Source organism: Haliotis rufescens, unplaced genomic scaffold (genome assembly GCF_023055435.1).
Source record: "Haliotis rufescens isolate VD_foot unplaced genomic scaffold, xgHalRufe1.0.p SCAF_48, whole genome shotgun sequence".
NCBI lineage: Eukaryota > Metazoa > Mollusca > Gastropoda > Lepetellida > Haliotidae > Haliotis > Haliotis rufescens.
The window spans coordinates 2,759,144-2,785,203 of NW_025964201.1; the positions used below are offsets into that span (position 1 = coordinate 2,759,144).

Below are 26,060 nucleotides of genomic sequence, written 5' to 3' on the forward strand. Positions count from 1 at the left end.
TTACGTGAGAGAACGGAGGTACACAGTGAAGACACACATCTATTGCCAGTCATGATCATCAAGCATAGTGTTACGTGAGAGAACGGAGGTACACAGTGAAGACACACATCTATTGCCAGTCATGATCATGAAGCATAGTGTCACGTGAGAGAACGGAGGTACACAGTGAAGACAAACATCTATTGCCAGTCATGATCATCAAGCATAGTGTTACGAGAGAGAACGGAGGTACACAGTGAAGACTAACATCTATTGCCAGTCATGATCATCAAGCATAGTGTAACGAGAGAGAACGGAGGTACACAGTGAAGACACACATCTATTGCCAGTCATGATCATCAAGCATAGTGTTACGAGAGAGAACGGAGGTACACAGTGAAGACAAACATCTATCGCCAGTCATGATCATTAAGCATTGTGTTACGAGAGAGAGCGGAGGTACACAGTGAAGACACACATCTATTGCCAGTCATGATCATGAAGCACAGTGTCACGTGAGAGAACGGAGGTACACAGTGAAGACCAACATCTATTGCCAGTCATGATAATCAAGCACAGTGTTACGAGAGAGAACGGATGTACACAGTGAAGACACACATCTATTTCCAGTCATGATAATCAAGCACAGTGTCACGTCAGAGAACGGAGGTACACAGTGAAGACACACATCTATTGCCAGTCATGATCATCAAGCACAGTGTCACGTGAGAGAACGGAGGTACACAGTGAAGACACACATCTATTGCCAGTCATGATAATCAAGCACAGTGTCACGTCAGAGAACGGAGGTACACAGTGAAGACAAACATCTATTGCCAGTCATGATAATCAAGCACAGTGTCACGTCAGAGAACGGAGGTACACAGTGAAGACACACATCTATTGCCAGTCATGATCATGAAGCACAGTGTCATCTGAGAGAACGGAGGTACACAGTGAAGACAAACATCTATTGCCATCATGATCATGAAGCACAGTGTCACGTGAGAGAACGGAGGTACACAGTGAAGACACACATCTATTGCCAGTCATGATCATCAAGCATAGTGTTACGAGAGAGAACGGAGGTACACAGTGAAGACAAACATCTATTGCCAGTCATGATCATCAAGCATAGTGTCACGTGAGAGAACGGAGGTACACAGTGAAGACAAACATCTATTGCCAGTCATGATCATCAAGCATAGTGTCACCTGAGAGAACGGAGGTACACAGTGAAGACACACATCTATTGCCAGTCATGATCATCAAGCATAGTGTTACGAGAGAGAACGGAGGTACACAGTGAAGACAAACATCTATTGCCAGTCATGATCATCAAGCATAGTGTCACGTGAGAGAACGGAGGTACACAGTGAAAACAAACATCTATTGCCAGTGATGATCATGAAGCACAGTGTCATCTGAGAGAACGGAGGTACACAGTGAAGACAAACATCTATTGCCAGTGATGATCATGAAGCACAGTGTCACGTGAGAGAACGGAGGTACACAGTGAAGACAAACATCTATTGCCAGTCATGATCATGAAGCACAGTGTCACCTGAGAGAACGGAGGTACACAGTGAAGACAAACATCTATTGCCAGTCATGATCATGAAGCACAGTGTCACGTGAGAGAACGGAGGTACACAGTGAAGACAAACATCTATTGCCAGTCATGATCATGAAGCATAGTGTCACGTCAGAGAACGGAGGTACACAGTGAAGACACACATCTATTGCCAGTCATGACAATCAAGCACAGTGTCACGTGAGAGAACGGAGGAACACAGTGAAGACAAACATCTATTGCCAGTCATGATCATCAAGCACAGTGTCACGTGAGAGAACGGAGGTACACAGTGAAGACAAACATCTATTGCCAGTCATGATCATCAAGCACAGTGTCACGTGAGAGAACGGAGGTACACAGTGAAGACAAACATCTATTGCCAGTCATGATCATGAAGCACAGTGTCACGTGAGAGAACAGAGGTACACAGTGAAGACAAACATCTATTGCCAGTCATGATCATCAAGCATAGTGTTACGAGAGAGAACGGAGGTACACAGTGAAGACAAACATCTATTGCCAGTCATGATCATGAAGCACAGTGTTACGTGAGAGAACGGAGGTACACAGTGAAGACACACATCTATTTCCAGTCATGATCATCAAGCACAGTGTCACCTGAGAGAACGGAGGTACACAGTGAAGACAAACATCTATTGCCAGTCATGATCATCAAGCATAGTGTTACGAGAGAGAACGGAGGTACACAGTGAAGACAAACATCTATTGCCAGTCATGATAATCAAGCACAGTGTCACGTCAGAGAACGGAGGTACACAGTGAAGACACACATCTATTGCCAGTCATGATCATGAAGCACAGTGTCACCTGAGAGAACGGAGGTACACACTGAAGACAAACATCTATTGCCAGTCATGATCATGAAGCACAGTGTCACCTGAGAGAACGGAGGTACACAGTGAAGACAAACATCTATTGCCAGTGATGATCATGAAGCACAGTGTCACGTGAGAGAACGGAGGTACACAGTGAAGACACACATCTATTGCCAGTCATGATCATCAAGCATAGTGTTACGTGAGAGAACGGAGGTACACAGTGAAGACAAACATCTATTGCCAGTCATGATCATGAAGCATAGTGTTACGTGAGAGAACGGAGGTACACAGTGAAGACACACATCTATTGCCAGTCATGATCATCAAGCACAGTGTCACGTGAGAGAACGGAGGTACACAGTGAAGACAAACATCTATTGCCAGTCATGATAATCAAGCACAGTGTCACGTGAGAGAACGGAGGTACACACTGAAGACACACATCTATTGCCAGTCATGATCATCAAGCATAGTGTTACGTGAGAGAATGGAGGTACACAGTGAAGACAAACATCTATTGCCAGTCATGATCATCAAGCACAGTGTCACGTGAGAGAACGGAGGTACACAGTGAAGACAAACATCTATTGCCAGTCATGATCATCAAGCACAGTGTTACGTGAGAGAACGGAGGTACACAGTGAAGACAAACATCTATTGCCAGTCATGATCATGAAGCATAGTGTTACGAGAGAGAACGGAGGTACACAGTGAAGACAAACATCTATTGCCAGTCATGATCATGAAGCACAGTGTTACGTGAGAGAACGGAGGTACACAGTGAAGACAAACATCTATTGCCAGTCATGATCATCAAGCATAGTGTTACGAGAGAGAACGGAGGTACACAGTGAAGACAAACATCTGTTGCCAGCCATGATAATCAAGCACAGTGTCACGTCAGAGAACGGAGGTACACAGTGAAGACACACATCTATTGCCAGTCATGATCATGAAACACAGTGTCACCTGAGAGAACGGAGGTACACAGTGAAGACAAACATCTATTGCCAGTCATGATCATGAAGCACAGTGTCACCTGAGAGAACGGAGGTACACAGTGAAGACAAACATCCATTGCCAGTCATGATCATGAAGCACAGTGTCACGTGAGAGAACGGAGGTACACAGTGAAGACAAACATCTATTGCCAGTCATGATCATGAAGCACAGTGTCATCTGAGAGAACGGAGGGACACAGTGAAGACACACATCTATTGCCAGTCATGATCATCAAGCATAGTGTTACGAGAGAGAACGGAGGTACACAGTGAAGACACACATCTATTGCCAGTCATGATCATGAAGCACAGTGTTACGTGAGAGAACGGAGGTACACAGTGAAGACAAACATCTATTGCCAGTCATGATCATCAAGCATAGTGTTACGAGAGAGAACGGAGGTACACAGTGAAGACACACATCTATTGCCAGTCATGATTTGTCTGCACCATATCCATGTTACACCAAAGTGGTAAACGTCTGAGACCTGCCTTCCTCCCACATTAAGCTGGAACGCCCCGATATAACTGACGTGTAATACTGTTAAAAGCGGCGTTAAACCCAACACTCATTCACAATTTTGACCAAGGAAGTTATCCACAAACTTTTTTCACAAGTTTTAAATATGTATCTGTCCTCGTTTTACTGTCAGTACGTGTACCGACCCCCACTATGTGGCTGGAGGGTTGGTGGTGTGGAATGTTATACAGTCAGTACGTGTACCGACCCCCGCTATGTGGCTGGAGGGTTAGTGGTGTGGAATGTTATACAGTCAGTACGTGTACCGACCCCCGCTATGTGGCTGTAGGGTTAGTGGTGTGGAATGTTATACAGTCAGTACGTGTACCGACCCCCGCTAAGTGGCTGGAGGGTTAGTGGTGTGGAATGTTATACAGTCAGTACGTGTACCGACCCCCGCTATGTGGCTGGAGGGTTAGTGGTGTGGAATGTTATACTGTCAGTACGTGTACCGACCCCCGCTAAGTGGCTGGAGGGTTAGTGGTGTGGAATGTTATAGTCAGTACCTGTACCGACCCCCGCTATGTGGCTGGAGGGTTAGTGGTGTGGAATGTTATACAGCCAGTGAGCTCCACATCACCTCCGTCTCCTTGATCAGTATCTTGACCACTCCCCTTTGTACAGCTTCCTGGCCAGGCTTTTGCGAGTACATACGTGGATGTTGATCTATCTGTGGGTGTTTTGTGTGTTGGCGTAATGCTAGGGTTAGAGTCAGTTCTTGCTTGTTGGTTGTTGAAAGATGTAGAACTGAAGTGAAAAGCGTCGAGGTTGACCTCAACGACTCCCGTACGGCCAGTATGAAAGTTATGATAGCTGATGTCATCGTTGTCATTTCGAGACGAACCTTGTGTCTTCCGCCACCTTGAAACAAATGTATGATAAAATATAAAACATGTGACAATGTGTTTAAAACGTTTAAGAATGTTAGATAATATATAAGAGAATGAAGTAGGAAGTTAAATGTTATTCTGTTCATCTTTAGTCACCGCGATTAGGTGCCTAACTCTGAGATTGTGGGTTCGAATCCCGGATCGGACTCAACCAAAAAGAGTACTAGAATTTATACTTTAAGAAACTGTTATCCCAAATATAATATTTGTTACAAGGGAACAACTATATTGGTGTTTTCAGATAAATATATTTCTGAACTACAGCTGGGTTTCAAAACACTATAAAATACTCATATTAATACTAAAACTCTATGCCAATTCTGAAGGAACTGGATCTTTTAATGTTTGCTCTACTATAGTTAGTACTAACTCCTTACTATCTGTTAACTGAGAGACAGGGCCAGAGAGACAGGACCAGAGAGTCAGGGCCGGGGAGACAGGGCCAGAGAGTCAGGGCCGGGAAGACAGGGCCAGAGAGACAGGGCCGGAGAGACAGGGCCGGAGACTCAGGGCCAGAGAGATAGGGCCAGAGAGACAGTGCCAGAGAGACAGGGCCGGAGAGACAGGGCCAGAGAAACAGGACCAGAGAGATAGGGCCGGAGAGATAGGGCCGGAGAGACAGGGCCAGAGAGACAGGGCCAGAGAGTCAGGGCCAGAGAGATAGGGCCAGAGAGACAGGGCCAGAGAGACAGGGCCGGAGAGTCAGGGCCGGGGAGACAGGGCCAGAGAGACAGGGCTAGAGAGTCAGGGCCAGAGAGATAGGGCCAGAGAGATAGGGCCAGAGAGTCAGGGCCAGAGAGATAGGGCCAGAGAGATAGGGCCGGAGAGATAGGGCCGGAGAGACAGGGCCAGAGAGACAGGGCCAGAGAGTCAGGGCCAGAGAGATAGGGCCAGAGAGACAGGGCCGGAGAGATAGGGCCAGAGAGATAGGGCCAGAGAGATAGGGCCAGAGAGACAGGGCCAGAGAGTCAGGGCCGGAGAGTCAGGACCGGAGAGTCAGGGCCGGGGAGACAGGGCCGGAGTGACAGGGCCAGAGAGTCAGGGCCGGAGAGTCAGGGCCAGAGTGACAGGGCTAGAGAGTCAGGGCCGGAGAGTCAGGGCCAGAGAGACAGGGCCAGAGAGTCAGGGCCAGAGAGATAGGACCGGAGAGACAGGGCCGGAGAGTCAGGGCCGGAGAGACTGGGCCAGAGAGACAGGGCCAGAGAGACAGGGCTAGAGAGTCAGGGCCGGAGAGACAGGGCCGGAGAGTCAGGGCCAGAGAGACAGGGCCAGAGAGTCAGGGCCGGAGAGACAGGGCCGGAGAGTCAGGGCCAGAGAGACAGGGCCAGAGAGTCAGGGCCGGAGAGTCAGGGCCAGAGAGACAGGGCCGGATAGTCAGGGCCGGAGAGTCATGGCCGGAGAGACAGGGCCGGAGAGACAGGGCCGGAGATAATATGGGTTGGTTAAACTTTAGATTTCCATGAGATTTTATATAAGCATAAGTGACATAAATATCTAATTCATCATCATGAATTTTAAATGCATACTTTCTTTTATGTGAAGTAACTGTGGATGTACCAAAAATAACAACTTTAGGTTTCCATCTATTGATTTTTAATTTCAATGTATTACAGTTATTATCATTAGTACCGTGTCATAGGCATATAACAAGAAAAAAGAATACCACTGTTCACACCATCACTATTATTATATAGAAAAAAGTTTCTACACTCTTAAGGAAAATAGTAAACAGCAAAGGTGACTGACTTTTTCCTTGGCGAACACCACTGTCACAATTTAAAAAAAACACCAGGCAGTTGACGTTTCAAATAAAAACATGACTTAATATAATCATATATAGTTCTTATAATAAGAAACAGTTTTGCTGAGCCACACATCTCCACACATTATTAAAGCTTTTTTAAAAACTCCACCAAGACACACAATAGGAGGTGGCTGACTTTCTCCTTGGCGAACACCACTGTCACAATTTTTTAAAAAAACAGGCAGGTTGACGTTTTAAAAAAAATACATGACTTAAAATAATCATACATAGTTCTTATTATTAAAAAATGCACAAAGACCCACAATAATTTCTGACCTGAGGAGTTCACTAATTCAATAGTGCAAAATAGAACAAAAACGTGAAGTATCCGTTCAAGAATCGTGCTTAAGCTTGCAACAGAATATCATTGCCTTCAACAAACCTTGCTTACCATAGATAACACTCATAAACAATTTTTCTGAGACGAGATAATACAGTTATAGGTATGCAATTGTCTGTAAACGTCCCCAGCTTTCAGATGAATTGGTTTGATTATTCCTAGTAACCAGACTTCCGGCAAACGTCCTGTTTATAAAATAGTATTAAACAACTCGCAATCAAATCTTAGAAGAAGAGATTTTGTCGAGATAATACTTTTCAATTTTGTCTATACCTTCAGTAACAAGGGATCAGACATATATGTATCTACAATCGTGGTCATACCATTGGTCTCAGTTAAGTTTTAGCTTAATTCAACCATTGTTCTTGCCGACTGCGTCGATGGCTGTGTTCACAAACATATAATGGATAATCACCGTGGCCGCACGTCGTTGAAAGAAGAGTCAGGTATGTGTTGCTCTAGGGTTACGGTTAGACCTAGGGTTAGGCTTCAAATGATGGTTAGTGTTAGGGCTAGGGTTAGGCTTCATACGATTGTTTATGTCATGGCTAGGGTTAGGGTTAGAGGTAGGTTTAGGGTTAGGGTTAGAGGTAGGGTTAGGGTTAGGGTTAGGCTTCATACGATGCAATGGCATTGTCATCAATACTTCAGAAGTTACAAGTGACAGCACCCATATATAATTATCTTTTCTTACAATAGGCATGGGTAGAGTTTTCCAAATGTCTTCTTGTTGCAGATCAGTGACTCAGAAACGGGGAGACACTTGTTGTTTGTAACAGCATGTTGTTTGAAGATACCATTATTATTAAGACAATGTATCATGGAATACAATGACTAACATTTGAGTTAATGACACAAGTATCTTCTGGGATGGTCAGGAATGGTCGTGAATACTAAATTTGTGGCTATTCAAGGCACCGGTAGATCAATTAATTCTTCCTTACAATTCAAGACATTAGAAGCAAAGGTTTAAAATCATTGTCCTGGAGATGTTTCAGTCTTACTTTTAAACTTACTTTCTCTTTTCGACAGTCTTCGATTTATGAGTTCATAAAGGTGATGATTTTCTTCAGGTCTACCAAGGAAGCCTCCATAGTTTCCATCTGTTGTACTTTATGATCAAGTGTTCACTGTATATTTCGTTGATTTTGGACACTTGCGCCACCACATAGGAAATCTCTTTGAACAGATCCTCCACCCAAGGAGGGTCAGCTGTTGTACTGAGGTCGCTGTATAACAGGGTAGAAGTCGTGTTTGCCACAAAGTGAGCATGAGGATAGTGGTGGTACATACCGAATGGTTCTTGGTGATTATTCGCTGACATGAAGGCATGAGTGTTAGCTTGTGCCCTGATGTGTTGAGGAAACACAGTCGGCGAGTCCCCACTGATCGGTAGTGTCAAGCTGTTGGATGCCATGTTGTGTTGCTGTTGAGATTTGCTCTCCGATGAGGCCGAAAGATTATTTTTCGTTTCGTCCTCTTTTTCTCCTCTGATAAAGCTTTACTTTACTCATTGTAACATCTAGCTATACTCGAAGGATGTTCGTACAATAGCATCACCGTATTGAGGTTAAGTTTGACAAAGATAACGGGAGGACTTAGATATGTACATTTTGTGAGTGGGTGAAACCGGAAGGGCAGGACATGATCACTCTTTTCGCCATCAGCTGGTGTCATCACTGATTTTCAGCGATCCATTCATATGTTTTTCACCTCAAGTTTCCCTTCTATGCCCACTGGAATCTGTCTGCTCTGATTAGCAAAGCCAAAACAATATCATTTAGACAAGAAAATTAACTTAAGTTTCAGGTATATCAATGATCTGATATCGTTCAATAAAAATCAAATAGCCAATTCCCTTCCACTGATTTTCCCACCTGAATTAGAAATAAAGAAGACCAGGTTGTACGCTTTGTCTGTTTATATATATATTTCTTTCCAATAGTCAGCTTTCCCTTTATGTAAAGCAATATTCTTGGAGCTCCAGTCCTTGGTGTCTACATTTCACAACGTTTAAGGTACCATCGAGCATACGAAGATGTCCAAGAACGTCATACAACTATTGTTCAGAAGCTGTTTGATCAAAGTTGCAACATTCGATGCGTCAGGATGGTCTACAAGGTTTTATTGTGGATCAATGGAGGATATTTCTAATTGTGACGTATCAGTGACAAAAATGACACCTGATGCATTCAATTTTTTCACTTATTTCATCATATATACCCGTGTGTTTGCAAGTGAACAATTGAGACGCTTCAGCATGTATTTGTGACGGGTACAACCGGTGGGGCAAGATACGCTCACCTTTTACAAACACCTAATGTCATCACTATTTGAAAGTGATTGATGCACACATGCTCATGATATAATCGAAAACTCACAATTGACATTGTGTGCAGCAGGGATTTCTGAGGAAAATAGAAATGATTTTGCCGTTTTCCTTTACCTGCACCATACAACTGCGACAAGAATCACGATGACCAGGCACGTTGCTGAACCTGCTACTGCTATGGTTGTTAAGGGGCCATCTGAAAATAGAATAATGAAACCGTATACACTACTCTTGTGACAATTTGTAAAATATATATTATTGTCTTCCAAAGTAGCAAATGTATTGATTGTCTGTCAACTGAGGCTGACCATTTACACTTACCATGGTTAATTGGTATAAATGTGTCTATATGTCATGCATCATACATCATTATGACCAACTATCAGCAAGATGTTGCCCTCATGATACTGACCTGAAGATTGTGGAGGCCTGGTTGGCTTTGTCCCATGAGTTCCAGATGGATGCGTTGATCCAGCAGTGGGATTTGTGTGGTCTTTCGCGGATGTTTTCTTTTCTTTGCCTTCAGCGGTCGGACCTGAACATTTAGTTCCGAATTAAACAGACTGTTTTCATATAATATAGTTCTGCTATTGTCAAAATCTAAAGAAGCAATAACATATGCGCTTTTCTTTTCTAATATCTACATGAAAAAGATTTCCATACGAAGGGCGATAGGTTAACAAGTAACAGAAAAATTGAATATATGAAAGTAACAGTTCTTCTTCACAACACCACCACTGTGAATTCAAAACGTAATCATCAACTGGGGGCATGGGTGGCCCAGTCGTCTAAGGCGCCGCGATTCGCTGTACAGAGTTGCGTCCCTCGGGCACGCCAGAAACATATGATTGTTGGTTCGAATCAAAGTTCGACCCGATTATGTTTCTAGGTTTGTCCGCACCATACCAGTGCTCGTGGGTTTCACCGAAGAAGCAAACGTCTGAGACCTGCATCACTTCAGGCTTTCAGGTGGGACATTAAGCTGACACCATGATATAACTGGAACCATGTTAAAAGCAGCGTTAAACCCAACTCACTCACTCACTCATCATCATTTTCGATTGTCTGCTAAAAACAGATTACATGGGCCGTAAAAGTCAAATTAGTGATGAAAAACAGAGATAAAACCAGGTGTTCTCTGAAAAGTCAAACATGCCCTGCTCTACAGTAACTACCCGCCACTCAAATCATTTTCATTAAAAAAGTGTTTCTTTGGTTGTCGCCTAAGGGCACAGCCAACAATACCCCTGAAACATGACTGCGGCCTATCATTGAATCTGGACTAGACATTCCAGTGCTTGGTTTTATGAGCAATGATAAATGCAGTCGGGATATATATAACACCAGCTATAAGCCAAATCACCAAGTTTGACCACCCGATCTGTGAAATTAAGCCGACTGTCAGTTGCAGGATGTCCTCAAGAAACAGACCTGATGCTGGAGGAGGCCTAGTCGGCTGTGTCTCATGTGTTTCAGATGTTTCAGCTGACATGTGGGTTGTGTTGTCTTCTACGAATGTTTGAATTTCCCTGCGATCAGAGGTCGGACCTGAAAAGTATGAAAGACTTGTGCTTTAAGCTCACGCTGATTAAGTTTCTCAGCTTAAGTTACTTAAGTCGGGAACAGGTGAGGGTATCCTGCCCCACTGGTGGCACTCGTCACAAACACATGCGAAGGCAAGTAATTTGTTCACCCGAATAAACATGGGAACATATGGTAGAAGTAGAAAACGTGCATAGTACCGGACATCACTGATCCCTCAAATTTGGAAATGTCTTCCACATGTCTAACATTAAACGTTTTGAAAGCTTTCCTGAGGCCTCGAATGTTGTAACCTTGAACGAACAACTTTTGAATAGGCAACGTATGACGCTCTATGTAATGAAAAGAGCAAACAAAGACATACATATATATACTGACAGAATTTCCAAGTTGTATTTCCTCGTGTGGTATTTTCTCAAAACGTGCGAAACTTTATTTCAGCTGACGTTATGTTGAAAACATACAGCTTTAAGCTCTTTGACGACATTTCTTTTGAAACTAACAACATCATCTATGGCACTGAATTGTGGATTGATGTTGGAGATTTATGTTTGAGATTTATCTTGTATGTCCTGTGAAAATCGTTGGATTTGTCTGTTACGTACGGCAAAGGCTTATGGATGTTAATGACAAAAATAAAAATGATGGCAGTATTTTTAACCAACGAACTTCCAAAGTTCATTGATTGAGACTGTTTCCAGCATTCCGAAGATATGGCTTCAGAGTGAGTGAGTGAGTATGGTTTTACGCCGCTTTTAGCAATATTCCAGGCATTATCACGGCGGGGGACCACAGAAATTCGGCTTCACACATTGTACCCATGTCGGGAATCGAACCCGGGTCTTCGGCGTGACGAGCGAACGCTTTAACCACTAGGCTACCCGACCGCCCCCTATCGCTGCAGACATGGTCACAGGTCTGGATGAAGGCTAAATGATGCATTGGGTTGGAAGATCTGTTACCAGTATTGGGACAGTACATAGTAAGTGCCGTGTCATTTTGGCTGGTGGATGTGTCTACTAACAGCAGAAGTAATCAAGACTGACACGAGAGAATAATTGTTGATATTGCTTTAAAACGTTTTGCAAAACGAGAAATAGATAAATAAGAAAATAAAGGTTTTTTTTCTTAAATTTGGAATTTGTTAAGTGAGTGAGTGTGTGTGGTTTTACGCCGCTTTTAGCAATATTCCAGCAATATCACGGCGGGGCACACCAGAAATTGACTTCACACATTGTACCCATATTGGGAATCGAACCCGGGCCTTCAGCGTGACGAGCGAATGATTTAACCACTAGGCTCCCCGACGGCCCCTGAATTTGTTAAGTGAGGGAGAAATCTGTCAAAACTACGAATCAGTACTATCAACTTTTAACAATAAAACATGAAGATATAATCATTCCCATTTTGATTCCATAGCTCCTTAAAAATCAGGATAAAGAGAGTTATGTTCCCGTCGACTTCAATTCTTTCAAACAGTCAATTTTCCCTTTCTGTCAAGAGCAATCGAGTAGGGTCTTTCTTTAAAGATTTCAGAATGTCTCATATGACTCTTGCTCAAAGGTATAATGTAAGACATGCGGAGGGCATTATCAAATCTGAAGCATCAGTGACCAAACTGATGTCTTATGCAATATTCCTCATTGTGACTTATACCACAGGTCCCCGTGATTGTTCATGTGAACAACTGATATACCTTTGCACCTGTTTGTGACAGATGCCACCGTTGGGACAGGACGCGATCAATGTTTTCGTGAACACTCATTGAAAGTGATTCATAAACACAAGTTATTTAGACAGTTGGAATGGTTGAATAATATCCTATTTATTGACCTGGAGCCGTTGATGAAGTTGGCGTGGCTGCCTCCTGAGCTACTTGAGTTGCATGAGTTGAACTTGTTGACGCTCGTTGTCTTCTGAATGTGAGCGTTTCAAAACGCGAAGCTGCAAAGGTATGTAGATTTAAGAAAATCAACTAATCTCACAAGGGTTGTCATACAACGTCATGTGATAGATAGATAGATAGATAGTTAGATAGATAGATAGATAGATAGATAGATAGATAGATGATAGATAGATAGATAGATAGATAGATAGATAGATAGATTCATTCTTTAATAATATATATTTGTGATTATGAAAAAGAACATTATTTTAATACATTATTGTTTATTGCGTTCAAAAATTCATATAGTATAGACAGGATGGAAATATATACAAACTGATGTTGAGGTTTGTTATATGTGAAAGTTTGCGTGTACCTACCATTAACCATTATCCAGGCATTTACTCCATCATGGCCCTTGTTGTCATAGTGTACGTCTACTGTTGTAGCTTCAGAAACGACTGGCTGGTTGTAACTTTCATATGCCCCGTTAGGAATCTGTTCTGTACCTCCAGCTGAGATTGTTAGGATCCCCTGAGGTTTTCGCTGTTCAATCACAGTGACTGTCATGTTCACACCTGTGACGTTCATTTTGCAGCTGCCGATGACACCGTCACTGTCTGGAAAGCCGGGGGAATGAAGTTACAAGGTTCCGTTGACCGTGACTGTACCCCTGTCCTGGGAACACATGTCCAGACTACCTGTGTTTGTGAGACTGAGTGTAACGTTTCTTCCCCATAGCGGTTTTCAAGGTTTTAGACTACATTAGAAGAAGCGACAGGACTCTCATGTAGCAGTGAAAGAAGTCAGCTCAACAATGTTGTGTAGAAATAAGTGATGGTTAAATGGTGCATGGTGAGAAAATACCGCATTAGGCCAATACTTAAAAAACGTTGCGATTATATATATATATATATTCTCTTTAATTTAGAATCAGTTCAAAAGGGGGAAAATGTCTGTCTGGTCTGCTTTCACCGCTCATTTATTGTTTGAATATAAGACTTTGACGTTTGGCTATTTAAGTTTTACATGTTTTCTTCAATTTGTACCTTCAATGCACTGATATTGAACCCCTGCAGCACCATCTGTAACGCTGCAGCTGTTGCTGACTGTTGGGACGGTCTCATTACAGGACTCTCTGCCATTACAGTTGACCGTCAAACCTGTGCTTGATCTGTCATAGACACGTTTACATGATTCTCTATCACTATTTCCCAGGGGACAGTTCTCAACTGATCCTCTTTCCCCATACGACTTGCATAGGACATGTATCCTCTTGGTAGGGAGGCAATGTAGATGAGTGACGTTGCCGGGTACGCCCTCCACACAGATCCTCCGGGAGTCTTCTTTGTCATGGAACAGATATATACTCAACAACAAAAGTTCCTGTGACGCCAATATTTTAGTGTATTTTTCAAACAAGTAAAGTTTGGTTTTCAATATTGTTGTACATGTATGGAATCAACTGCTACAGAAAAGCATGCATTCCATGCAAAAGTTGCGTTAAAACATGTGCGTTAACGGGATTCCATATGTATAGTGTAGCATCGTGCTGACAACAACCACTCAGAAAAGCAATAAAATTACGCAATTATTCAACATTACGAAATGCAATGTAAACATAATAGGCCACGGCGTGGCTACTCCAATGAATAGCCTACCATGACAACCATGTTACTTGCTTGGAGTATCGTGTGTACCACACAACTCCAGCCTATAGGGAGGAAGTGTTCCTCAACACATGTACATATGTATGTTATCAGGTACAGGTAACTACGTCTACAACGATAGGAACAGGACTGTTTGTTGAATTTGTATGGCATTAGGGCTATATTAAATGTTCAAAGTGTAAATATTTTTAAAAAAACCTACGGTCAAATATAAAATGTACATATTGCGAAAAGGTGAGTAATGTAATGGGTTGTGTCTCCCATGAGTTGTGATGCCACCCACTCCCCAATTCTGTTACACTTCCACCCAAAAAGCTAGTGACATTGAGTAACGCAAGAGTCGCTAAACGTTCTGCTGGACGCCTGCAGACCCTTGCAGGGCCATCACGGCTGTCCCAGGTTTTCTTTGGAACCTCAGATTCTGTCTGCACTTAGCTAAGCGTGACTGACGGTGACGTGGAAGCAAAGTACGGCGTATTGCTGGATGTCGGGGCCGGGTGTTGACGTGGAAGCAAAGTAAGGCATATTGCTGGATGTCGGGGCCGGGTGTTGACGTGGAAGCAAAGTACGGCGTATTGCTGGATGTCGGGGCTGGCTGTTGACGTGGAAGCAAAGTACGGCGTATTGCTGGATGTCGGGGCTGGCTGTTGACGTGGAAGCAAAGTACGGCGTATTGCTGGATGTCGGGGCAGGCTGTTGACGTGGAAGCAAAGTACGGCGTATTGCTGGATGTCGGGGCCGGGTGTTGACGTGGAAGCAAAGTAAGGCGTATTGCTGGATGTCGGGGCCGGATGTTGACGTGGAAGCAAAGTAAGGCGTATTGCTGGATGTCGGGGCCGGATGTTGACGTGGAAGCAAAGTACGGCGTATTGCGGGATGTCAGGGCCGGCTGTTGTGCTCCCTGAACCTGTTGCGTACGGTTCGTCTACTCATTGATATCAAACTAGGAAATTGTCCGAGTTGTTAATGTGACAGTTTGGAATAGATTCAGTAGAACATGGCTGTCTTGTTGTCGTGACATCACACGTGAACAACCGGCCCGTGGCAATTCATGAGTGGTGCCCTACTGCAGATAACGTCTCGAAAGAGATCTTATTGTGTTTCCATGAACATATAAATGACTGGTAATTTGACATTGATTTTCTGCAAGCGTTATTTACGGTAAGGCAAAATTGTTTTTATGAGCACTAAGTCTTGATAGCCAAACAATCATGAATACACCTCTCAGAAAACATTATAGTGATCCCGACCCTTTTACCTTTTGCAGTAATGTTTGTTGACGTTGCCATGACGGAAGAAAGTTCCGTTGGATGAACAAGTTTGCAATAGAAAAAAACTATTTTAATAGCATGTGCAGTCGAAATGTGATTTATTGTGTTAATGTCATGTTTTCATTAATGCCTTCTTGTTGAGTAGGGGGCTGTTGAACCTGAAGAGATTGATCGTCACCTTCTTCCGTCTGTACAGAAGGTTCCCCATCATCTCTTGGATGGAGAGTGTTATCTGTACCGTCTTCAGACTGCAAGGATTGCTCCTCTCCTGTGTTCTCGCCAGACACCTCGTTTCCTTCTTTAAGCACCCCAGGAAGGTGCTCGCCAGACACCTCGTTTCCTTCTTTAAGCACCCCAGGAAGGTGCTCGCCAGACACCTCGTTTCCTTCTTTAAGCACCCCAGGAAGGTGCTCGCCAGACACCTCGTTTCCTTCTTTAAGCACCCCAAGAAGGTGCTCGCCAGACACCTTGTTCCCTTCTTTAAGCACCCCAGGAATGTGCTCGCCAGACACCTTGTTTCCTTCTTTAAGCACCCCAGGAAGGTGCTCGCAAGACACCTTGTTTCCTTCTTCAAGCACCCCGGGAATGTGCTCGCCAGACACCTTGTTTCCTTCTTCAAGCACCTCAAGAAGGTGCTCCCCAGACACCTTGTTTCCTTCTTCAAGCACCTCAGGAAGGTGCTCGCAAGACACCTTGTTTCCTTCTTTAAGCACCCCGGGAATGTGCTCGCCAGACACCTTGTTTCCTTCTTTAAGCACCACAGGAAGGTGCCCACCAGACACCGTGGTTCCTTCTTTAAGCACCTCAGGAATGTGCTCGCCAGACACCTTGTTTCTTTCTTTAAGCACCCCAGGAAGTTGCTCGGCAGACACCTTGTTTCCTTCTTTAAGCACCCCAGGAAGGTGCTCACCAGACACCTTGTTTCCTTCTTTAAGCACCCCAGGAAGGTGCTCACCAGACACTGTGGTTCTGTCTTCGTACACAACAGGTAAGAGTGCGCCTTCCCCATGTTGAACAGGACGCTCACTGTTAACTTTGTACGGAACAGTTTTCTCCACGCCAAATTCACGTGGCACTTCATGCATCTGTGCCACAACATCCTGCGTACCGGCAGCAGGAGTACACTCAGGCTGGTCACTCATTTCCAACATGTGCCCTGGTATTGGAACATGCGGGCTCGTGATTTCATGAACAGAGCAGGAATTGTTCTGATCTTGACTTGGCATCTGATTTGGACATTGTTGAGATCTGTTGTAGGTGTTCATGTCTTGCGTTTGGAAATCATCGTGAATGTTCACCTTCACTGTATCAACCAGCTGAATTTTGCCGCCATTTGCAAGCTTTTCATTACTTTCAACAATATCTACTACATGTTGGCTGACCTGGGGAGCCATCTCTCTTTCCATATGGATGTCTACCTGGAAAACCTGAGTTTGAGAATTGGGAATGACAGTAGAGATGACACCAGCGGTCGCTGAATTTGCGTTGACCTGCGTTGTCTGAACCCTAATTCCACAAGTGACGCCCAGGGATTTGCCTATTCCCGTCTTTCTCTCTGGCTTTGGCTTCCTTTTCTTCTGATTTGTGGGTTTCCTAATTGGAGAAATAAAGAAGTAAAGTATCCAGAAATAAGTGTCATGTTTTCGTCCAACTTATAAATGTCTATCAAAGACTTAAAAACCTAAGAAAACAAATACAAACTAGAACGACTACTGTATATTGATTGCACTTACTGATCTTCAGTTGAGGAAAAGTAAAGTTAAGGTGAAATGCAGAGATCCTCACCTGCAAAGAGCAACAGCTATGATGGCTGCTATGAGGACAATCATACCGGAAGCCACACCTGCGGCAATCAATCGTGTCGGCATTTCATCTGAAATCATAACATTACACTATGAAAACACACCTTTCTCCTGAAATTAGAGTTATTCGTTAAAGTTTGTCAATGCAAACTGCAAGCTGAATCAAAACATAGGTTTTGTCTTCATATTAAACACTTTTGTTGGACCAGATTTTGGAATGCAGTTCTTTCACACTGTACACCGGAACCTGTGTTACAGTTACTTTCCTCACGTACTTCCTCATTCATGTATGGTATTAACTTTAGTAATTACCTTGTGTTTGAGGGATCCCAAAGGACGATTGCGGCGTCTGTGCCTGTCCCACTGTCGTCAGTGGTGTTGGTGATAGATTATGGGGGGTTTCTGCTGATGAAAGACATAAGGAAATATGAATTATGCTTGTGTTGCATGTTATATATACACAATGAAGAACGAAGCGTTGTTTATTTCATGATGAAATGTTGTTCTATTAAAACGTCATTTTGATGATGTCGTAAATTGGACGACAATATGTTTTGAGAAGGACGTTCCTAGTTAGTTGTTCCCTATAGAATCAATCCAATGTGTGCGCGATATTACAATCTGTATTGGGAGAAAAGCTACAGATAATCCACGTGCAAATATGTACTCATATCCAGAAAATGCCCATCTGACACCCCCTGTTCATAAAAAGAATTTGTACGACATTTGGCATAATCATAATTTAAATACAGAAATATATTGACATTTAGGTTTGTTCATACTTTCAGCCACGGGAGCCATGTCAATTTACACTTGTCAGAGGGGTACACTGAGTACGTGATCCAGACTACCAGTTATCGGACATCCATTTTTTGTGGTAGCCTTGGTGGCTGAGTGGGTTACATCGCTAACTTTGTGTGCTGGCGATTAGGTGCCTCACTCAAGCAGTGTGAGTTCGAATCCCAGACGGGACTCAACCCAAAACAGTACGAGAATCTGTACTTTACTAATTAAGCGTTATCCCAAATATGATATTACATTTGACCACTTTCTAAATGGCATTGTGTGTTCGTAACTTTCAGCCATGGGAGCCGTGCCAATTTACACTTATCAAATGTGTACACAAAGTACCTGATCTAGACTACCAGTTATCAGACTTCCATTTTTGTGGAAGCCTCGGTGGCTGAGTGGGTTACATCGCTGACTATGTGTGCTGGCGATTTGGTGCCTCAATCTCAACCCAAAAACGTACGAGAATCTGTGCTTTAGTAAGAAAGTGTTATCCCAAAATATAACAATTGTTACATAAATTTTACCATGCCTTATACAAGTATATTCGCACTTTAGGTAATCAAACTGGTAACTTCACTTTGAGTCAAAGTGGGGATCTTTGTTGGAGATGATGCACTGGAATCTCCTGGCAGTAAAGATATGTAATTTTAAATACAGTTTTTGACAGTTCAAAAGTATTATTCAGTGAGAACTTCAACATATATTGTCACTTCAACGTCAGTCAGAGAGTGACAGAGAACAGGTAGTTCCTGCAGGGCCTGAGGCGCTAAGTCTGTCGTCAGTAAGATACATGACCATAACTTTGCCATTTTACAAGTGCCTATGTACCTGTGGCTTCAGACCGTTCTGTTGTGGCTGGAAGTGGCCTAGTTGATGGTGGAGCTGCCGTAGTTGGTGGTGGAACTGCCGTAGTTGATGGTGGAACTGCCGTAGTTGATGGTGGAACTGCCGTAGTTGATGATGTAACTGTCCTAGTTGATGGTGGAGCTGCGCTAGTTGGTATCTGTGTGGATCTGGATGTAATGGACCACATTGAAGATCTTACTTCTGTCCAGCATTGGAAGACCACTGAATCGGAGCCTAAAGACAAAAAGACAAAACACTGAGATTGGTATTGCATGAAGTGTCACTTGACTATTTTAGCTGACATATTAAAGACACAACAGGTATCCACCTCCATTTCAACTCTTCAAATCTGCAGTATATGAACTATGCTAGATTCATGTGTTATCAAAACGTTGTGTCAGCTTACCCGAAATAAGTATCCAGATATCTTCTGAATTATAATTATAGTTGTCATAAATCAGTTGAAGTGTCGTCGCATTTTCAACAACCACCCAATCAGATGTTGCTCGTGGTATCTGGTAGGTTTCATTCCCACGGGTTAATGTAACATAGCTGTGGTTCAAGCGTTGTTGTATTATTTCGACTTTCATTTTGTGACCGGTGATGTTGCAGTTGCAGATTGCATCTCTGCCGACACTGTTCGGAAAACCAGTGGAGTGAAGATACAGAGAACCGTTGATCTCCGTCCGTTCTCGAATCTCAGTACACACGTTAACGCTCTCTGTAAGGAGACGAATATAGACGCATACACAAGCCGTATTTCGTATATCTACTTGTATAAAAACGAAAACATTGACTGTTGACGTACACAAATTATATACAGCAAAGGAGCCTACTGAAGATGTCAAATTCCAAATTTGCTTAAAACTTAACTTAAAACTCAGCCACCCAATTGTTCCCTCATTTGGACAAATACAGTTTTACAACGTCAAATAAAAATCTAAGTATGAGCAAGTACTTCCGACAAATATTCTTGTTTCCTGTGCAGTTCAGTCCCAAACACGTAATTGTTGAAGTGACATCCTTTAGCTCTTTCTCATATTTACATATCGGATAATTTCCATAGCAATTTGTTTGTTTTTTGGGCACATTAAACAAAAACAAAGGGTTGCAAACAATGTTCTTACCTCTGATACATGTGTAGGAGATGTTAAGAGGACCGCTGCTGCAGCTAGGCAGTAGGCTGCTCACCAGTCCAGAGCAAGACTCGTTTCCATTACATATCGCATGGAGTGTGCTGTTTCTGTTTGGGCTGACGCATGTCGAGAAGTTGACTGGGCAACTATTGTCCGACCTTTCCCCGTATGATTCCTCTAGAATGTGCATCATCCCACTCGTATTACATATTAGAGACAGCGAAGCGTTAGAGTCGTCCATGCATACGTCCTGAATGATGACGTTCCCTGTAGGGTAGTGAAACACAGGGCGTCTTACAGTGAATCAGACAGTAGACAGACCCCAAACACTGAATGTTTTGTTGTTGAAATAACTCATTTGTCATAACAAAACCGATGTGGTTTCTACTTCAGCAGTAAAGATCGCTGTAAGTGTGGCAGTTACAGGTTTTGTTTAACTGTCAACTAACCAGTAATATACCAGTAGTATATAGTGTATATAATACATAGTGTAGTTAGTATTAGTATTAATATTAGCATTAGTTATTTGTTTCAGTATTAGTATATAGTGTAAATAATACATAGTGTAGTTAGTATTAGCATTAGTATTATTATTAATATTAGTATCTAGTATTAGTATTTATTATTAATATTAGTATTTAGTATTAGTATTTAATATTAGTATTTAGTATAAGTATTTAGTATAAGTATTTAGTATTAGTTTGCAGTATGGGTTTAAGGGATTTTAATGAAGATTTGATACAACACCTATTAACTTAGTTATGCTTGGGTCAGTCACTACCCTATCAGCTCCTATGTGTCAGCCAGGGCAAATGTTCTGGTTGAGTGGTTGACCCTATTTTTTTCCTTAGGGTCAGCTGTGCATGCTTTTTAACCCTCACTTGCACCTCAGTCACTACACTGACAAGTCACTGACAGACAACAGCAAGTGGACACATTTTATAGATTTTGTAAAGTCAAGGTATGTTTCCAATTTAAATACTCAAACATATATAAACCTATCTTTTCATAAATAAGATTATATAAATAGGTGTACGTTGAATAAGGTATTTGTTATGATGTGTGTGAGATTTAGTCAATGTCTGATTCTCCTGGACAGAGTGTTGTTTGAATATGTTTATGAGGCCATTATCATATATGTGTTAAATGTATTGTAAGTGTTTGGACATTTATGATAGTTTTAGGATGTTTAGTAATTTGTTGAGTTTTATGGTAGTGCTGGGATCAGATCTATAAATATGTATAAACAATAGCACTGATCTGATAATAATGTCCAAACGTGCAAGAGCATTGTGTAAGGAAGCTAGTTTTATTGTACATTTAGAATAACTTCCATATTTATAGGTACTTTGATGTCACTGTAGCCCTGACCATGTAGTCGTGACAGGCTAAAGTGTAACCTACACCTAGAGGCCATACTTCTGGTATGTTTACTTATCACCACATGTAAATATATATTATTATTATTATTATTATTATTATGTTTATCTGTTGATCACGTTTTACACAACCTAAGAAGTATTTTGATTTGATGTATGCATATTCTATATGTATGTATAATGTAATTCTAATGATGTAACATGTTCTGACGTATACATACCCTCTATATATGTATAAGGTAATCCTAATGAAGTACCATGTTCTCATTTAATTGTCATAATTTACAATATTCTTATTGAGTGTTATTGTGCATTTCAGGGTGTGAAAGAAAGGTATACCACTCGTCATCTAATAAAACGAATCACACCCGTAGCTGTGTTTTTGACATCATTTATCGATGCACACACGTATTCTGCTACATAAGTAATCTGTGATTTCATGTTATTTGATTAAATACTGAATATGAGAGTACGGTATAGAATAGGGAAACGTGTTGTCGAAATAATTAACAAGAATTTTTCATAATAAATAAAGCGACAAAACTCTTTCCATGTTCATCAGAATTATCTGCCCAAAGCAGTGACGATTGTACGAATCCGACTTTATCACGATCATGTGTCTATGAATAATTATCAAATGTATAGTGATGACACCAGGTGTTCCCGAAAAGGTGAGCGTATCCTGGCCCGGCGGTGGCAACCGTCACAAACACATGCAATGACAAGTCAACAAACCTTGAAGGTTAGGTTATTCTGAATACAAAATGTTTATCTGTGAGCACCATGAAAGCCAAGTTATTCTTAATACAGAATGTTTATCTGTAAGCACCATGAAAGCCAAGTTATTCTGAATACAAGATGTTTACATGATATGGTGTTGACACTGCTGAAGACACATCATAGATGTAGAAGTACAGTGTCGATACATGTGATCAAACTACTAAGTGAATCACATGATCACCAAACGCCTTTACAGTCCCTTTTGAATGGTTATATATGCACGGCATTACCAGAGTCACTGCCTTCCCGGTGAACACAGAAACATTGTTAAAACGTTTTATAAGCGTTTCCATATGGTTACAAAAACATTCAATAAAACGTTTTAAAAACATATATTTGTGGAGGTTTTGTTTACGTTTGCGGGAAATCCAATACCTTGTGACATTTTGAAAACGTGTCCATATGGTTGCACGAACGTTTCATTTACATTTTTAAATCGTTACAAGAGTCACTGCCCTGTTTGTTGTATCATTAACTCAGCAGCGTTATCAGATGAACACTTTGTGGACGTGGTATCGGAACTATGATGTCATCATCAGTGACACTCATTGTAGTATGTAGACCAGCAATTGACTTTCTAGTAGTTGATTGTTTCAGTCATCTACGTCTTGTTCCTGCCTGGTCAGTTACAGCTTAACTTGAACTTAACAGAATATGTTGCTCACCTGTTCCACAGCGAGCTGTGGGGATCAGCACGCCAGCAGCCAGCACGAGTAGCACCAGCGTATACATAGGTGTGTATTGCAGATGTCGCTCCCTCCCGTCTCAGTCCCACTGACGCTGGTCGTCCTGTTACTGCCAGTATATGCACTACGACAACAGTAATTGTACACACGGACCCACACAGAGTTGTGTACTTGACAATACAGTGACAGGTTTATTTAACACAAAGAATGGCCATGCCACAAGCGGAAGGAAAACCTCGTCTCTGTTGACACCAATACAATGACATTTAAAGCAACTTGTGTACCAAAAACACACTTGTTTCAAATATCAAATTGAATTGAGAGGCAATAGGCGCTTGGCTGGAACAGGAATATATTTATATATACAATCATATCTATGATGTTCCCGGACCAGTTATAACTTATCCATCTATCCATTAACATGATCAATGGCTATTCAGATTTTGATAAGGATCACCGCTACGTTGAAATGATGAAACCTATCTCCTTGTCTACGCCACATTCGATCTGTGAAGTCCAGACAGTGTCTAGTTTCAGCGTGAAAAGAACTGGAACCCAGTCCTGGTCTGTCCAATTGATGTTCAGCCCAATTCAAGCATGCCTGCCTGTGATAGTGGGATGCATGCAATTAAGGTCCTATAGGGGTGACCCATTCATTGTGAACCGGGATTTCTCAATCATCACTTCTTGGATGATTTTTTGATATCATGAAATCTTGATCCTTAGCAAAGTTTGAGCATAGTGATATGTCACGTATACAAACCTGCTGTACATCAGGCAAACACAGACCGCCTGGGAGACAGATAGAGAGATTATAAGAGGTTTTAGCTAAAGCTCCAGGCATATGGATAAGGTGACATCGTTCAATAAGAGTCACAAAACTTAAAATACCGTTTCATCTGTTTCATGTTTTGATCTATACATACGAGTGACAAAGACTATCCACAAGAGTGTATGACAAGAAGGATGATTTCATTTTTTTCCAATAGTCAACTTTACCACGGAATTCACCACGGTGGTAGGACGCCTCTCGTGCATATGGCAAGTACATTGACAGGCTTAATCCTACAGCCTTACGTTCTTCCTCACGTCAACGTCAAGTAGGACAACGCTCGACCGCATATTGCACGTGTTTGTCAGATCTTCTTATAGCACAGCAACATCCAGACATTACCTTGGGCAGCCCGGTCCCCGATTGAGCATCTGTGGGACGAGTTGGATCGACGCGTTCGCAGAAGGAATCCACCGCCCCAAACACTTCCGTCGCTTCTTGATGCACTTCAGAATGAATGGCAGCACATCCAACAGCGTGTTATTGACAACTTGATTGCATCTATGGGTCGTCTGTGTCAAGCGGCGATTGATGCACGTGGTGGGCACAACCGATACTGACATTGTCCGTACCCCTGTGACATTAACTGTATCGTGTACGTGTGTCTGTCTAGGTGACACGATTAATGTTTTGAACATTGTGTACATTGATCTTCAAACAGTGTTTCAATTATGGTTTCTGTGTCCTATTTTGAAACAATCGCATTATATTACGTTTTGAAAGTCAGTGTCAAGTTTCTTTTTTTGGAGAGTATATATTGATATGCTAGAACGGTGTGTAAACTTCCGGTCCGGTATACCGCGGACTGTGATAGAATGTTATGGAAATGTCTTTAATGTTCTAGTGCCGATGGACTGTTGAGGGCACGGTGTGCAACATTTCAGTGGATGAGAAGGTTTCATATAAGGGGACAATAGCGTGAGTATTTCTCACGCATTTTCATCACATGGCAACCAACTTTCATGTGAGGATCGCTTATCATCCCTGATTCCCTGCCTAGCCCATCACGGAAGCTTAACCACTGTCGCCGCTGGGTTAATATATGTTATAATTTTATGACTTTTGCTATCACCACTGTATTGTTATATTTGATACTGTCTGCTGCCATCATATATATACAATGTAATATTTTACTACCACTCTATTGTGTACTGCCATTGTAATTGGTGTGGCAGTAATGTGTATTGATTTGTAAAACTAGTTATTTTTTGTAATACATTTGTTGATTGTATACCGCTTTTTTTCTTTTTTTTTGGTTTCGAACGAAACAATGACAGATGTAATTTCCTTTCTTTTTTTTTTATCGTGCCTTATTTCCCGTGTTTGTTAGGGTGAACAATTAACTTGCCTTTGCATGTGTTTGTGGCGGGTACCGTTGGTGGTGCAGTATAAGTTCATCTTATCGCAAACACCTGGTATTTACTGTTTGAAACAATGCGAAGTACATGGCATGGATCTTCACTATATAAATATAACACAACGCCAGAGAATCAACAGGGGTATTCAATGTATCACTGAAAAACTCCAGTGATGACACCAAGTGTTTTTAAAAACATGGGGTTTAGTCTAAAACGAAATAATGATCAGACACCAGGTGTTTTAATGCAATTTGCTATTAAACCGCAATGGGACCTGCAATACACGCGTACGGGGTGTTTACAGGACAGAGTTCACAGGAGGAAAGTGTTGGCAGTACATGTACATGTGTACATTGTCTCGTATCGTGTACACACACATATTTTGTCAGTAATACTTAAATGTGAAAAGAATGGGTTATATATTCTACATGAGGTCGTTTTAGTTAACCATGAAAATCTACTGCCTGACCTATGTTATCTACACGAGGAAATTTGTCTGTACATTTGCATGTGAAAGCGGATGAGGAAAAACGAGTAGTTCGTTCATAACAATCCACGCTAGGTTATCCTTGTTGTATGAAGGCATACAATGCTTCAATACGACACCTAGGCCAATACGGCTAATACACCATGATTCTAAAATTACTTTTGAGCAATGTGGTAATGAGTTTTTTCAGTATCACAAGTCGCTTAGTCGCCTTAGTTGATGGTTCATATTTGAGAATTTACATGCTAAATCAGTATTTAAAAAATTAAAATTATAGTATTCACAATGATCTCACATTTCTCTTCAACACTTG

At 42.0% G+C, this 26,060-nt stretch overlaps 2 protein-coding genes across 4 annotated transcripts; both read right to left on the reverse strand.

Annotated features, from left to right (window-relative positions):
• Positions 1-1,371: 1,371 nt before the first annotated feature.
• On the reverse strand, positions 1,372-14,088 carry LOC124112379. Its single transcript, XM_048383441.1, has 7 exons — positions 13,758-14,088; positions 13,089-13,409; positions 12,657-12,767; positions 10,713-10,829; positions 9,694-9,816; positions 9,396-9,477; positions 1,372-4,776 (listed from the first exon to the last, which is right to left on the reverse strand). The coding sequence occupies exons 2-7, from the start codon at positions 13,297-13,299 to the stop codon at positions 4,437-4,439; spliced, it is 984 nt and encodes a 327-aa protein (XP_048239398.1). The 5' UTR covers positions 13,300-13,409; positions 13,758-14,088; the 3' UTR covers positions 1,372-4,436.
• A 128-nt stretch (positions 14,089-14,216) lies between these two features.
• LOC124112380 lies at positions 14,217-23,313 on the reverse strand. Of its 3 annotated transcripts, XM_048383453.1 has the most exons (8): positions 23,050-23,313; positions 20,217-20,492; positions 19,496-19,810; positions 19,072-19,323; positions 17,764-17,856; positions 17,435-17,522; positions 16,612-17,242; positions 14,217-16,566 (listed from the first exon to the last, which is right to left on the reverse strand). In XM_048383453.1, exons 1-8 carry the CDS (start codon positions 23,114-23,116, stop codon positions 15,748-15,750), a joined length of 2,541 nt encoding a protein of 846 aa, XP_048239410.1. In that variant the 5' UTR covers positions 23,117-23,313; the 3' UTR covers positions 14,217-15,747. The 3 variants fall into 3 exon arrangements, with proteins under 3 accessions (XP_048239410.1, XP_048239409.1, XP_048239408.1); XM_048383452.1 differs by having other exon boundaries at positions 14,217-17,242; positions 17,764-17,853; positions 23,050-23,311; XM_048383451.1 differs by having other exon boundaries at positions 14,217-17,242; positions 23,050-23,311.
• Positions 23,314-26,060: the final 2,747 nt, after the last annotated feature.